The 15,200-nt window shown below is 42.9% G+C and overlaps 1 protein-coding gene across 6 annotated transcripts in view; it reads right to left on the bottom strand.

Moving 5' to 3' along the window:
• SUCO (SUN domain containing ossification factor) overlaps positions 1 to 14,258 on the bottom strand; it is a 76,690-nt gene extending 62,432 nt beyond the window's left edge. For 5 of the 6 annotated variants that reach the window (XR_009551588.1, XM_060197879.1, XM_060197881.1 and 2 more), the window contains exon 1: positions 14,031 to 14,190. Coding sequence is in view for 4 of the 6 variants with exons in the window: in XM_060197879.1 (XP_060053862.1) it covers positions 14,031 to 14,092 (62 nt within the window). In the remaining 2 variants the exon portion in view is untranslated. Of the gene's footprint in view, positions 1 to 14,030 lie in introns of all 6 variants that reach the window. The other variant, XM_060197883.1, reaches the window with a different exon arrangement.
• Between the last annotated feature and the right edge of the window lie 942 nt (positions 14,259 to 15,200).

The following is a 15,200-nucleotide window of genomic DNA, read 5'->3' as shown; positions in this document are numbered from 1 at the left end:
AACCTCTCTTTACTGAGCTTCCTGAGAATTCCCCTCAGTACAAAGAACTTTATGCTGTTTTTCTTGCACTAAAAGCTGTACCAGAATCCTTCAACCTTTTTTCTGACAGTGTGTATACTGTTAACTTACTTCCATGGCTTGCTCGTTCGTATGTGAAAATTGATGACAACCCACTTTCCCCTCTCTTGATTCAAATCGCCTCTATGCTCTGTTCTCGAACCCAACCACTGTATATTCAACACCTTCGTTCCCACAGCCCTCTTCCTGGTTCCCTGTCCGAAGGGAATGCCGCAGTTGACCGCCTTGCCTCCACAGGAACTTTCCCAGTCTCTGTCTCTGATCCTGCTAATTTTCACTCTCTAACCCATGTTAATCTTAAAGGCCTTCAAGCTCGATTCCCTGATGTTCCTGTACCACAGTTAAAACATATCCTTGCTACATGCTCTTCTTGTGCAAATCTCATAAAGACACCTGCTATCCAGACTCTTGGGGTTAACCCCCGAGGTTTAAAAGCTAATGCTATTTGGCAAATTGATGTCACCCACATACCAAACTTTGGCAAACAAAAATATGTGTTTGTCTCAATTGATACCTTTTCTAAATTTATGTGGGCTACAGCTCAGACAGGAGAAAGTGCTAAAAAGCTTGTAAGCCATATGCTCTCTTGTTTTGCCGTTATGGGGGTCCCATTACTTTTGAAAACAGACAATGCACCTATGTTTTCAAGCAAACAATTTAAAGATTTTTGTTCCCTCTGGAATATTACTCATACCACGGGCATTCCCTACAATCCACAGGGACAAGGCATTGTCGAGAGGGCCCATCAAACACTGAAGGCTCAACTAAATAAAGATAAAGGAGGAACATATCCCCCCCAATATCCAGCTAGCAAAAGCCTTAACTACGTTAAATCTCTTTAATATTTACAATAACTCAGCCTTACCCCCTATTATTCTTCACTGGCAAACACCATCTACCCTCCCATCTATTAAGGTGAAATGGAGAGACCCACTCGATAAAGTTTGGAAAGGGCCTGACCCATTATTGACCATGGGAAGGGGTTTCGCATGCATTTTCCCTCAAAATTTCTCTAAACCTGTCTGGGTTCCTGCCCGCCATGTCCGACAATACCCGCAGGATGGCGCTGTTATTCCTGAAGAACAAGAAATACTACAAGAGGACCAGATGCAGGATACATCCCAGGACCCGTAATACGACATGGCAGAACCTGCAAAGTCTGGCTCACAGAGACCTCTCTCCTACCCTTTCCCTGTATGTCTTATGTTATAACTGGCCAGTTGTTTTTGTGAGTGAGTGTGTTAAATGACAAAATTTTTTTTTCTTTTTTTTGCGTGACCCATCTGCTTGGAGTACTCTAAAAGGTTATTGGCCTTATATAAGAATGCTGGACGCAGCCAAAGTTTCTGGAGACGTCCAGAAACATTCCAAAAATTTTTTTCTTTCTCCCTCTTTTGAATTTTATATATAGTTTTGGTATATATGTAAGTGTTTAGTCTTAAACTGTGTGACTAATGACAGATTTAAAATTGTTTTTAAATAATGTGTTTTTATAACAAAAGTTCTTTTTCCTCCAGTTTGTTATAACTAAATGTTTATGGGTATGTCTCAAGTTTGGTAACACTAACTTAACGGTCAGAAGTGTAACCCTACAGCTACACTTTTACCAGACAAGGTAAAAATTAATTGTTAAGGTAACTTACTATTTAGGTAAAAGTCTAAATGTTCAACGTGACTATTCATTCCCAAAACTAAACTATATAAATTTTATATACAGTACACCTTTGAAGGGCCCCCAAAGGTGCCCTGTAAACTATCTTGTGGAAATTAATCCACAACAGATCTGGCATCAATCTGGCACTGTAAACGTTAAAATCATTGTCATGAATATGCGTTAACTCTCTAAGCAATTTGAGTCTGTTTAAAATACGTATTTTAGCTAAAATTGGTCTCAAGATCCTGCGGTAGAGGCTGCTACAGGAGGTAACATTAGATGACCTTTTAATAAATCATAAAGAGATTCTAAACCAATTATAATCATCGAGGTATCAACTATAACAAACCTATAACTTGTTACCAGTTCAAATTAACCACGAGAAGCAGATTGTGTTTCTTTCACAGGAATCCCGGAAAAACCATCTGAACCCCTGCACACCCTGACGTCACTCACTAGATGGCACGACTACCGTGGCACACCCCCCGAACCCCCGAAACCCTAGATGTCACTCAACATGATCTGAAGAACCTGATACACGAATTCCAAGGACAGAACTTTCTTCATGCCTGGTTACCGTTCCTGCTTCTGACCTGCTTGTTACATGTTGGCAGTTCCAGCTAGCTATCTACAAAAGAGCAACATTCCAGCGGCTGACCTCCCTCATGCAGCGTTGCATCCCCTGCCAATTCCTCCCCTAGCCATCTACTTCGGACTGAGACTTGTATCGGACTTTCTGACATACCCTATATACATTTTACACAATTTTGAAGCAGCTTATTTCCCTTCACGCTGCTGGGTTTTCATAGACTGATCCTGAGTAATTCATAGACTTTACAGACTGTTGCCTTGAGGACTATACAATGCCAAATAGCCCCTCTGTTTGGTGGGTCATGCCTCCCGCCTCCCCCTCATTATGTACCCTTGCCCTTTTCCCCACCCAAACAGGGAATGTTCCTTTACACACCAATCCTTCCCTTTACACCACACTGACTTTTACTTCTCCCCTTCGTGTCCCTTCCTATTTTGTTATGTCATTTAGGCTTATGCCCAAAAGGTTTCTGCCCCATGATAGTCTTTTATAGACTTTGTACATCTTATGCGATTACTAGATAGAAAGATAGAAAAGATGTAGAGATACTGTGAAGAGATGGTTGAGCAGGCTGCGCTTAAACCTATGACATGAGTCTCTCCAGGTAAGTCTCTCTCTCTAAAGAGGGGTTGAGCACAGGAGGACGTTTAAATCTCACAAGGTTGGCAGCCATTTAAGCCTTCCCTCCTTCACAGAAAATCCTACATCTTCCCACCTGAGCATGGCATTCCTCTAAAACATTTAAGCATGCTCCATTTTTCTTTACTGTGTCCATTTAGATATAAAGGGATAGGAGGAGATGTTGCTGAGGACTTATTCTGATGCAGTCTCCGCCCCCAGGTTTTTCTATGCCCCGCTAAATCCTAGAGTGCCCCCTTTCAACCAATCCTGGCCCTACACGTCACCCCTGGTTGTCGCCCAATAAAAAGCCCCCTCACCCCTCCCCTCTCTCTCTCTGGGCTCTCGGCTCTCCCTCTCTGAGGTCTCGCTCCCTGCTCTCCCCCCGTGGTCGGCCATTGCTGGCTGGCTCCACGTGGTCTGAACCAAACCTCCCCCCCCATCCTATAATAAAGATCTGTGTACCCCTTTGCTCTGGACGTCCGCTCTCTTCTCCGCGGTGCAGCCCGACACCAGACCACCTCAACAACAAACTACCAGGCTAACAGGTTGGGCATGCTACAACAAAAAGTAACACCTAAACAACAGAAAATGAAGCAACAAAAGTCGGTTGGAGCCAGATGTCAAGCCTTTAACATGAGAGTTTAATTGCTATCCTTTACACAGAAGGAAGCTTTTGAACTGTTTTAACAAGAAACCATCATAATCAGAGCTGTGTGTTAGTAAGATAAAGTGAGTAGCACTATGCAAAATAGATAAAGCATTAGTCATTAGCTTTTCTTTTTAATTGGGCATAAGTCTTCTGGCTGTATGAGAACTCAGTTACCAACTCTCCAAATACCTTCTATTTCCACTCCACAAAGTTTATCAATCAAGTCCCTTGGAAACAAAGGCCTTTTCTATGTTCAAGTTCCTCTAGGCTATCTGAGACATTATATATTACTGATCATTTAAATAATCCCCTTACACCTCACTACATTTTTTTTTTTTTTACTCTCCCTGGCACCTTTATGTGCCTACAGAATATGTGTTCAGTGAAATGACACATTTCACAAATCATTCCTACTATGAATTTAACTGAAGCCTAAATCATATTTGCAATGAAACCAGCATTACAAATGGGTTGTACTGAATAGTCCACTGTCTCCAAACTAATAAATACGTCTCCTTTCAAACCATTTGCAACTCTTTCATTTCTTTTTTAATATTCCAATTCTTCTAATCAGCCATGTTTTTAAAAATGTTTCTTTTCGGGGGTCCAGCGGTGTCGCAGTGGGTTAAGTGCACGTGGCACAAAGCGCAGGGACTGGCGTAAGGATCCCGGTTCGAGCCCCCAGCTCCCCACCTGCAGGGGAATCGCTTCACAGGTGGTAAAGCAGGTCTGCAGGTGTCTATCTTTCTCTCCCCCTCTCTGTCTTCCCCTCCTCTCTCCATTTCTCTCTGTCCTATCCAACAACGAACAACATCAACAATGGTAATAATGATAACCACAATGAGACTACAACAACAAGGGCAACAAAAAGGGGGGGAATGGTCTCCAGGAGCAATGGATTCATGGTGCAGGCACCAAACCCAGCAATAACCCTGGAGGAAAAAAAAATGTTTCTTTTCTTTTTGAACCTTATTTCAGATTCAAGGATTTATTCTATTATGCACTGTAGGCTCAAAGGAAACTGCGACTGCTTTATATGCCAGAATTCTGGAAAAGCATAGCACATAAGTCTCAGACAATATCTCTTGATACCAAGAGGGACAGCAGAAAAAGGTTGAAGAACAAGAGCTTGCTAGAGGCAAATTAAAAACCCAGTTGTTTGAGTCTTAAATTCAGCCTGATAGCTTCTGTACTGCACTGTCAGCTCACCAGTCCATCACTAGAGCAAATTACTTCATTCCTCAAAATCTCTATTCTCTTCATTTCTGCCAGCTTAAGTCCTTGTTATGACAAACTTCAATTACTTCAATTGCTTTTTATTTAGTACTTATACTTCCTAGGTCTCTCTCCTCTCAGATATATCTCAAACAGTGATGTCAAAATAACATCCTTGGAACAGCACTGACTTGCTGATCCTTATATAATTCCAGACCTAACTTGCAAAAAATTACAATCTCTAGAATATGTCCTTTACTTTCTACTCAAGCTTATCTTATTACCACTCTTACTCAAATCATGTGCATCTCTTTTGTTCTCTCTGGCAATTAAATACAATCTGCCCACTGTGAACACTTAAGACCAGAACATCTTCACTTCAGGAAGCACATGCATTTAAAATTTTTTTTTTCTTATCTTTATTTATTGGATAGTTAACAGCCAGAAATCGAGAGGGTAGGTGGAGATAAAGAGGGAGACAGAGAGACACCTGCAGCCCTGCTTTACCACTTGTGAAGCTTTCCCCCTGCAGGTGGGAGCCTGGGGCTCAAATCCAGGTCCTTGCACATTATAACATATGCACTCAACCAAGTGCGCCCAAGTACATGTATTTTACAGTAGTTTACAAACCTCACATGGGACGTGCAAATTTCTTTGCTAAATCAGAAACCAACTACCCCATGCTTAGGTTTTCAATGGCCATGAAATGCCTGACACACAATAAACATGAGAAAAATCTTTTTTTAAAGTGATTTCATTATAAAATATGACATGTACATCTCAGGTGGTTCACTTTCTAACAAAGTCCCATAACCTAGATATACACCAGTTTCTGTGAGAGAGAGCATATGTTCACATATATCCATATACTACTGCAAAATATATACCTGAAAGCAGAAGTACACTAGAGTTTGCAGTGAGTATCCCCCTAACACTTCCTCTCCACTATTCCAAGCTTTGGGTCCATGATTGCTCAACAATTTGTTTGGCTTCGTATGTTAAATCTCTTTTCAGTCACCAGGTTTCAGATGCCATCAGGATGCTGGCCAGGCTTCCCTGGACTGAAGACCCCACCAATGTGTCCTGGAGCTCAGCTTCCCCAGAGACACACCTTACTAGGGAAAGAGAGAGGCAGACTGGGAGTATGGACTGACCAGTCAACGCCCATGTTCAGCGGGGAAGCAATTACAGAAGCCAGACCTTCTACCTTCTACAACCCACAATGACTCTGGGTCCATGCTCCCAGAGGGATAGAGAATGGGAAAGCTATCAGGGGAGGGGGTGAGAAATGGAAACTGGGTGGTGGGAATTGTGTGGAATTGTACCCCTCCTACCTTATGGTTTTGTTAATTAATCCTTTCTTAAATAAAAAAAATTAAAGAAAAAGAAAATTCAAAAAAAATAAAATAAAAACTAAAAAATATATATATATGACGTGTAGCCTTACTGTTTTACAAGAAACATACATTATTAATTTCAAACCCAAGACTCCAACCAACAACTCCAGTCCTAATTCCCCTTATTGTTTAAGTACCTCCTAAATAACCCTACTTTGTATATGTTACGTTAGTATAGTATACTCACTTAAAAATATGTTGGCACATGTATATATTTATAAGCAATTAAGCACATATTAAAGATGCACACACAGGATATACTCAGGTCATTAAGTAAACTATTGAAAATCTACTGCTTAAAGCACAGAGCAAGTCCTTTCCTCTTTGGAGTGAGAATCAATCTTCCCAGTCTGCCAGAACTGAGGGAAGTAATGGTCCCCTGGAGATATCTGAGTCCTACTCCCCAAATACATTACTTAACATAAGTAACATATCAAGTTTTTACATAAAGTTATTTTAAAAGGTCTTTGCAGAAATGTTTAAATGAAGGATTTTACGATAGGAGATAATCCTAGAATGTCTGGGTGGGTTCGATGTAGAAGACCTTGCTAAAAGCAGTAAGAGAACCAGAGTTAGTAGTAGAATGATGCAGGAAAGCAGCCACAGAACGCGTGGCAACTTATTACAGCAAAGGTAGGAAATGAATACAGAGGATTCATGGGATATGGAAGTTTCTTTGCTAAAACCAGAAGCAAGCTACCCTGTTTGGGTCTTCAGCACCCATAAAACACTTTGCATACAATGAACATGAGAGAAATCTTTAAGATTTTTCATGATTAAATACATAATGTACCTTTACTGTTTAACAAACAGCTGTCATATGCATCATCTCAATTCATCTTCTGAACAACCCTGTGAGGTATGAATTTGTTTCCCCATTTTCTTTTTTTTTCTGGTAGACACTATTTCAACTTTTCTCTTTTTTTTCAATGTTTTTATTTATAAAAAGGGAACATCGACAAAAGCCACAGGATAAGAGGAGTACAACTTCACACAATTCCTCCCACCAGACCTCCGGATCCCCTCCCCTCCCCTGATAGCTTTCCTATTCTTTACCCCTCTCGGAGTATGGAACCAATGTTTCCACATTTTCAGAGTCTTAAAATTGTTTTGCTGCCAGGGCTTCACTGGGGGCTTCACACCTGCATGATTCCACTTCTCCGGGAAGACTCTTACTGTCCCCCTTCCCCCAACAGGGAGTAAGTGAGAAGGAGAGACACCACAGCACTGCTTCACTGCTTATAAGCTTCTCCTTTCACACACAGCTCATGTGATGGCACCATGGGCTTGAACCTAGGTCCTCATGCATGGTAAAGTATGCTATCTCCCAGTCCTGAGAATATCATAATTTCAAAGACATTACATAACATATCAAAGGATACAAATTTATTATAGGAAGCAACAGTCACATTTAGAATACACACCTTCTGACCAATTGTTGAAGGCTCATAACAGAATAAGGGACACAGCACAGCAGATGTAAAAAAAGGCTTTCATGCCTGAGGCCCTGAGTTCCTAGGTTCAATCCATACACCACCAAGAGCCAGATATGAGCCATGCTCTGGTATAAAAAATAAAAAGAAAAATAGAAAAAAAAAAAAAGAGAGAGAGAAAATAAATTTAAAAAATTAAAGAACATGGCAGTCAAATATGGCTCATAGGACTTGTGTGACTGGGGCTCCAGGTTCAATCCCTACCATAATGCAGCTTCCTGCTCTGGCCTTCTTCCCCGCCCCCCCTTCCCCTCCAGGGTTATTGCTGGGCTTGGTGCCTGCACCATGAATCCACCGCTCCTGGAGGCCATTTCCCCCCCTTTTTTGTTGCCCTTGTTGTTGTAGCCTCGTTGTGGTTATTATTATTGCCATTGTTGATGTTGTTCGTCGTTGGATAGGACAGAGAGAAATGGAGAGAGGAGGGGAAGACAGAGAGGGGGAGAGAAAGATAGACACCTGCAGACCTGCTTCACCACCTGTGAAGCGACTCCCCTGTAGGTGGGGAGCCTGGGGCTCCAACCGGGATCCCCACGTCGGTCCCTGCGCTTTGCCACATGCGCTTAACCCACTGCACCACCGCCCGACCCCTGCTCTGGCCTTCTTAACTCTCACTTTCTCTCATTAGTAACTACATTTTTTTACTGTTTAACAGAGAGCTGTCATGTGCATTATCTCAAGTCATCTTCTAAACAATTCAGTGAGGTACAAATTTGTTTTCTCTCGTTTCTAGAGTCTTAAAATTATTTGTTTTGCTGCCAAGGCTTCATTGGGGCTCCATGCTCCAGTGAAGATGCAGTAACTACATCTTTCTTCTGCCAAACAGAAGTCTGCTGCAAATCAGGTTACCCAAGTTTAAGTCTAAATCCCAAACCTCAAAAGTTGCTTCATCTTACCAACTTATTTATCTCCTCCAGTTCCTCAACTAGTTAGTGTAAAATGCGTAGTATTTATTAATAAAGTAATATTTACCTCATAAAATTGTTTTGAAAAGAATGTTAAAATGTATATAATACAAACCACAGGCTTGACACTAAAGAAGTAATACTATCAGTATTACTCTATTCTGCAACTTCCTTTTTTTCAATTTATTTAATTAATTTATTTATTATTTTTGTTGCCCTTGTTTTTTTTTATTGTTGTAGTTATTATTGATGTCACTGTTGTTGGATAGGACAGAGAGAAATGGAGAGAGGAGGGGAAGACAGAGAGGGGGAGAGAAAGACAGACACCTGCAGACCTACTTCACCGCCTGTGAAGTGACTCCCCCTGCAGGTGGGGAGCTGGGGGCTCCAACCGGGATCCTTCCACTGGTCCTTGTGCTTAGTGCCACCTGCGCTTAACCCGTGCTACCGCCCGACTCCCTATTCTGCAACTTTCATACATTCACACCTAAAGTACTCAGCACCACTCTATAAAGAATCACGTGGGCCAGGCAGTGGCACAACTGGTTAAGTGCACAAATTACAATGCGCAACGACACAAGTTCAAGCCCCTGGTACCCACCTGCAGGGGGAAAGCTTCACAAGCGGTGAAGCAGGGCTGCAGGTGTCTCTCTGTCTCTCTCCCTATCTCCCCTACCCTCTCAATTTCTTTCTGTCTCTATCCAATAATAAATAACATAAAGACTAAAAAGTAAGCAAAAATAATAAATTCCTTAAAAAAAGAATCATATAACTTATGGCAAAATAGCTCACATGGATAGTGTGTTGCTTTGCCATCTAAGTGACAGAAGGGGCGAGTCCAAACTCCACCCCCATGCACTAAAGGAAGTTTCAGTGCTGTAGTCTCTTTCACTCTCTTCCTCTAAAAAAAAATAGTAACAATAAAGGAAAGAAGAATCACATAACTTATGCAAAAGGGGAAAAAAGCCAACAGAATGAATAATAGCACAGATAGGTAATCTGAGAAAATAATCTAGAAATAGCACTCCGGGCTGTAAGGCAAAAGGGGAGGGGAGACATTATCAAGACCTATAAAAATGTGACAGTGTAAGTATGGTGATAACAGCACTCAGTAATATCAATAGCATGAGGAGGGAGAACTTTTGAAAATAGAGTACTGTAATTTAAACAGAGTACTCATAAATTTACGAAGTGGTACACTTTAATGAAAAAACAGTTAGCAGTATTTGGGCATAATTTATGAATAGTACATTAGAAAAGAATTGGCTGCTAGGTAGAGCTTATTAATCCTTCTGCAAACTATCTCTACAATGGCTTTCAGTGCCTACATCTGTTAAGGAGGAATGAAGATGCTGAGGAATGATATAACGACCAGGTTGTAGCAAGAGAAGACCTTCATTTAAGTTAGTGCCATAATTTCAATATTTTAACTTTCAAGGAAGAAAAGTCTCAAAAAACAAAACATATACACCATACCTCATTCCTAATCTCATCACCACCCTTAGAAAATAAAAATAAAGGCAAAATACTCTACCTTAAAGTCTTGAATGGCTTCAATTAATAAAAGTTCAAATGTCTCCAAATATGGCAGATCAAACAAATCTCGAAATATACTAGCTCAATTACTGTTTTTTGATAACTTTTCAAAAATACTTATTCAATAGGACAAAGAGAAATTGAGAGGGGGGAGAAAAAGGGAGGAAGAGAGAAGCTTGCAACACTTTCACAATTTACAAAGCTTCTCCCTTGCAGGTAAGAACTAGAGACTTGTCACAGTAACTTGTGCATGGTAACTCATGTACTCAACCAGATGTGTGACTGCCCACCTGACCTTGTTTCTTTAGCTCAAGTTTCTTTAACTTTTCACACCTTTTACTTAGGCCCTCAACATCCAGTTTTCTTTGTAGGAGTAAAAACCTTTACAATATATTATAAATAGTGTTTTCAATTTAATTTTTCCCCCAACAGGCCACAATTTACTCACTACTGCTAATGAATAAAGCTGAGAAAGCATATTGAGGTTAGCTTACAAAAAAGACCAAGTAACAGGGAAATGATTAAATTAAATCTACAAATTATTTTAAGAATGGCATTGTAATGCTTAATTTCATCCACTATCCAATACATTGTTTCAAACATCTTTAAGAATACAGTCTTGGGAGTCAGGCAGTAGGTAGCGCAGCAGGCTAAGCGCAGGTGGCACAAAGCACAAGGACCGGCTAAGGATCCCGGTTCGAGCACCCGTCTCCCCACGTGCAGGGAAGTCGCTTCACAAGTGGTGAAGCAGGTCTGCAGGTGTCTCTCTATCTCTCCCTATCTTCCCCTCCTCACTCCATTTCTCTGTCCTATCCAACAACGATGACATCAATAACAACAGCAATAATAACTACAACAATAAAACAAGGGCAACAAAAGGGAAAAAATAAATAAAAATACAGTCTTGCAACTAGTAATATAAGTCCTGGAGATCTAATACACAGTATAACAAATATATAGGCAACAATACTTACGACAATCATCACACTTGCTAAGAGGCTAGATCTTAATTATCTCCATCTCAAAAAAATAATTATGACAGAGATGCTAATCATATTACACTACGTAAATGTACCTAACCAACATGTTACAAGTCTTAAATGTACACAACGTTACACATTAAATGTACTTTAATTAAAAAAAAAAAAATCAGAGATACTGGTGTTGAAAATGTAAAGTTTAATTCCTTTGCCCTATCAGTCAACTCAAGAAAAGTTTGTGAAAACTTAACAAGAGTCTAAAAATGGGTCAGATTTGAGAAAGACAAAAAAAATGACAGGTAAGCTACAAACAACTAGATGAGAGGTGGCTTATGTATGCAAGGTTTTGGTATCTACAATTTTAAATGGGGTCAGCAGTCTCATATTCTATATATGCTTCTTGATATCATGCATATTAAAAAGTAGAGGGTAGGGGCAGGGGTAGATAGCATAATGGTTATGCAAACAGACTGTTATGCCTGAGGCTTCGAAGTCCCAGGTTCAATCCCCTGAACCACCGTAAACCAGAGCTGATCAGTGCTGTTTAAAAAAAAAAAAAAAAAGTTTTAAGAGTGTAGAATTAAAGTGACCAGGTTGTTTTTTCTCTAAAACTTCCCTAACAAAACTTCTGTCCTAGGCAACTGTCTTCTTTTCCCCTTACTAATTATTTTATAAGAGCAAAATTCTACAAGTTCAGTGTCTTTGGAAACTATCAGAAATTCATCAAAAAGAAAATATTGGCATTTTACAGAAATAAGCTTAATAAAAAACTTAGTTTGGCTACGTTTTAATATAGCTAACTATTAGTAACAAACTGCAAATTACTCTGAAATTTTTTCTTTTCTTTCTTTTTTCTTTTTTCTTTTTTTTTAAGATAGAGAGATAGAAAGAACAAGACACCATTCTGGTATATGTGCTGCTGGGGATAGAACTCAAGACCTCATGCTTAAGAGTCCAGTGTTTTTTCCATTGTGTCACTTAGCACTGACCTCACCAGACCCGACCTCACCAGACCACTGAAAAATGTTTTCAACCAACAAATGTTACACATTTCTGAGAAAATTCCCTGGGAAGAAAGAATGGGTTTTCCAATTACAGTGAAAACACCCATTTGAATGTCAAGCTGCTTGCTAAAAAAAAAAGGGGGGGGGAGGAGAATAGTGTTACAAATTAGCAGAAACTTTAGTACTAAGCATTCTGTCTTCTAAATACAGGGTTTAAGCCCTCATTCCAAAGGACATAATCCAAAGCATACCCTCAAAAACTATAGTGTATCCTTTACCTAAATGCTCTATTAAACCAACGGTTTTCAGCACCTGTTCTCTTGGAAAGATATTTTCAAGATGTCCCCAAAAGTTTCTTAAATAGCAGCCCTGAGTGAATTCAAGACCAAAGACATGCAAGCAATGGTCAGAATAACTGCTGTCAATCCATTCCAGTTCCACTCTTGACCACTACCATTCTGAAGATAACAGGTAGGAAAAACAGGGCATCCAACCTACTACTAACCCTAACACATCGTGAAAGCAGGCACCTCTCTGAACAAGCCACAAGCCTGGCACCATCCCCCCAGGGGCAGAGTCACTGGGTCCACACTAGTGGAATCCCTGACCCACACTAGTCTCATCGCCCACCTCTATCTCCCAAAACACCCCAGAAAAATACCTGTGGAATGCAGCCACAGGGAAGCCTTGGGGTGTGATAGGTCCCTTGCCACCTATACCCAGAGGCCTCAGGAACCCACACTCCAAAGCCAAGATGATATAGACAGACAGACGTGTGACACTCCCCCTTCCCCACCAGGTGCAGACTTAACAAAGCAATACTTCCATCCCACTGCTCACTTAAGAGATTCTCACTCTGGGAAACTCTTTAAAAGAGTAACAGCAGAGGCCTGAAGTTAAAGGAAAAAACAAAACCTACTCAAAACAATCCAACACTTGCTGTAAAAATCCCCTTAAGCAGAGTCAGACCCTCTTTGGTTCAATTGTAGGAAGCTGCTGAAGGAAGGAACCTAAGAGAAACCAGTCAGCATGGTCTTCTCATCTGAGATGAGCCTCCGTTCTCGTGCTGACCCCACAAACTAGTAAATTCTGACTGCAGAACAAGCAATCTTATTTTCTGTGTGCCCTTCTTTTTCCTGAAAGTAGATGTCTCCTTTAATCACTGGTAATAGATTGACGTCTCTTATCTCTGCTAGAAAACTGAAGTGTGCTTTCTTCTGTATCTCATGCTACCTAGTTGCTTGTACCTTTATGTATATTTCATTTCTCCTTCATCTTGCCCATCTTATTCTTCATCGACTCTTCCTGAAATGGCTGATAGGGCAAAGAGCTTCACACTTCCCATTCGAGCTCAAAACACACCAGAAACTGATTTCTTTCCAAGGGGGGAATATATTTGAAGCAGGTGGGGGGAATAGCTCATCTGGTACAGCACAGGACTTGCACGTCTGAGGTTCCCGTTTCATCTCCATGCACCACAAGTACCGGAGTGCTGCGGTAGCTTCTCACTCACTCACTCTGGTGCAAAATTCTAATATAGCTCGCACACAATAAACACGACAGAAATACACTTGGCATGTGGCACTGTGATTTTCCCGGCGTGCAACAAGTTGATCAGCTACATTTATATACCGCCTCCCATCGGCGCTGAAACCAGAACTGAAGTTCGGGGCCAGAGGCGCGCTGAGTCAGGGGATGCTGCCTGGGTCTGCATCCTTCGCCTGATTTGAATCACCCCCCAGAACCTCATCAATAAACTCATCACGAGTGAAGTCATCGCCATCGGTCTCTGTGGGTTGTCTTCCCGGTGGGTCGTGCTGGAGGGGACCCCGGCACCCCAGAAGGCTGGCTGGGTGCGGGGGACAGTCGGGGGACCCAGGGGAGCGCCGTCCGCCGGGCGGGAACTCACCAGACCAGCGAGCAGAGGGAGAGGCAGGAGGCCAGCGCCAGCACGCGCCGGTAGCGCTTCATCGTGTGCCCCTGGCGTCCGCGACCGGCCGGCGCATCCTCCCCGCCGCGGAGCCCAAGATGGAGGAACGGGAGCGGGAGATGCAGGCCGGGCCCGAAGGCGCGCAGGGCTCCTAAGCGGGGCGCACGACTGCCGGTCGGCTCGACCCGCGGGTGCCCGAGAACCGCTGCCTCGCCCGCCTCACAGCCTGACTCCGGCAACCTGTGCCTTCGTCTCTGCTGCCTTCTTCCCGTCCGCGCCCGCCGCAGGCAGCTTCCACCGCCGCCACCGCCGCTCCATGGCCGCCCCGCCCGGCCCGGCCCCCGCTCCGTGCTGCCCCGACCAACGGCCGTGGCCCGGCGCGGTCTGCAGCCAATCGCCGGCCGCGCCGTGCCACCTCACACAGCGCTGAGCTGGAGGCCGACGCGTCCCCCACGTCGGCCCCCGTCGGTCTCCGCTTGCGCCACGCCCCTTCGGGCGTCACTGCAGCTCCGCCCAATGGGAGGCACCCCTTCATGTAGTGGGCGGAGGACCCCGCCTAATGGGCCCGGTGCACCCTGCACGCGCAAGGCCCCTTGGGTATTGGAGTTCGGCCGCAGTTTAGACCACTATCTTCTGCGCCCCTCTGTGGAACCAGAGTTTAGAGGAGCGAAATCCCTACTTTCGCCGATGCTCACAGCTGTGCCATCCAGAAAGTGTGATACTCTTTGGGACCATCAGTGACGTGACTGGAGAAACAAAGGTATGTGACTAAAATTGAAAAGGACCTCTCCCTGGGTCTGTGAGATCCGCCAAATGAGTTAAGTGCTGATTGGTGGCTGGGAAGGGGTGTGTGTGTGCCCATGTCTCCTCTCAGCTGATTGGTTATAACGGAAAGGCTCCGCCCCAAGAGGAATTTCAGGGGAGCCTACATTCCTCCTGTTGGGGTTAGTTAGAACTGGGTGGGCCAATTGTTCCTGGTGCGCCAAAGTTCCCGCTTTGGAGGCGCTGCGGGGGAGGGAGAGGTACTGGGAGGGAAACCAGGAACTCTCCTTGGAACAGCCGCGCGCCCATAGGTGCTCACTCAGTCCTGGGTTTTCCCCTTTTAACTCTAAAAGGGATGGATTGTCTTGATATATGGCCCTGGCAGAG

Source organism: Erinaceus europaeus, chromosome 9, assembly GCF_950295315.1.
Source record: "Erinaceus europaeus chromosome 9, mEriEur2.1, whole genome shotgun sequence".
Classification (NCBI taxonomy): Eukaryota; Metazoa; Chordata; class Mammalia; order Eulipotyphla; family Erinaceidae; genus Erinaceus; species Erinaceus europaeus.
This window is presented reverse-complemented; position numbering and strand designations above follow the sequence as displayed.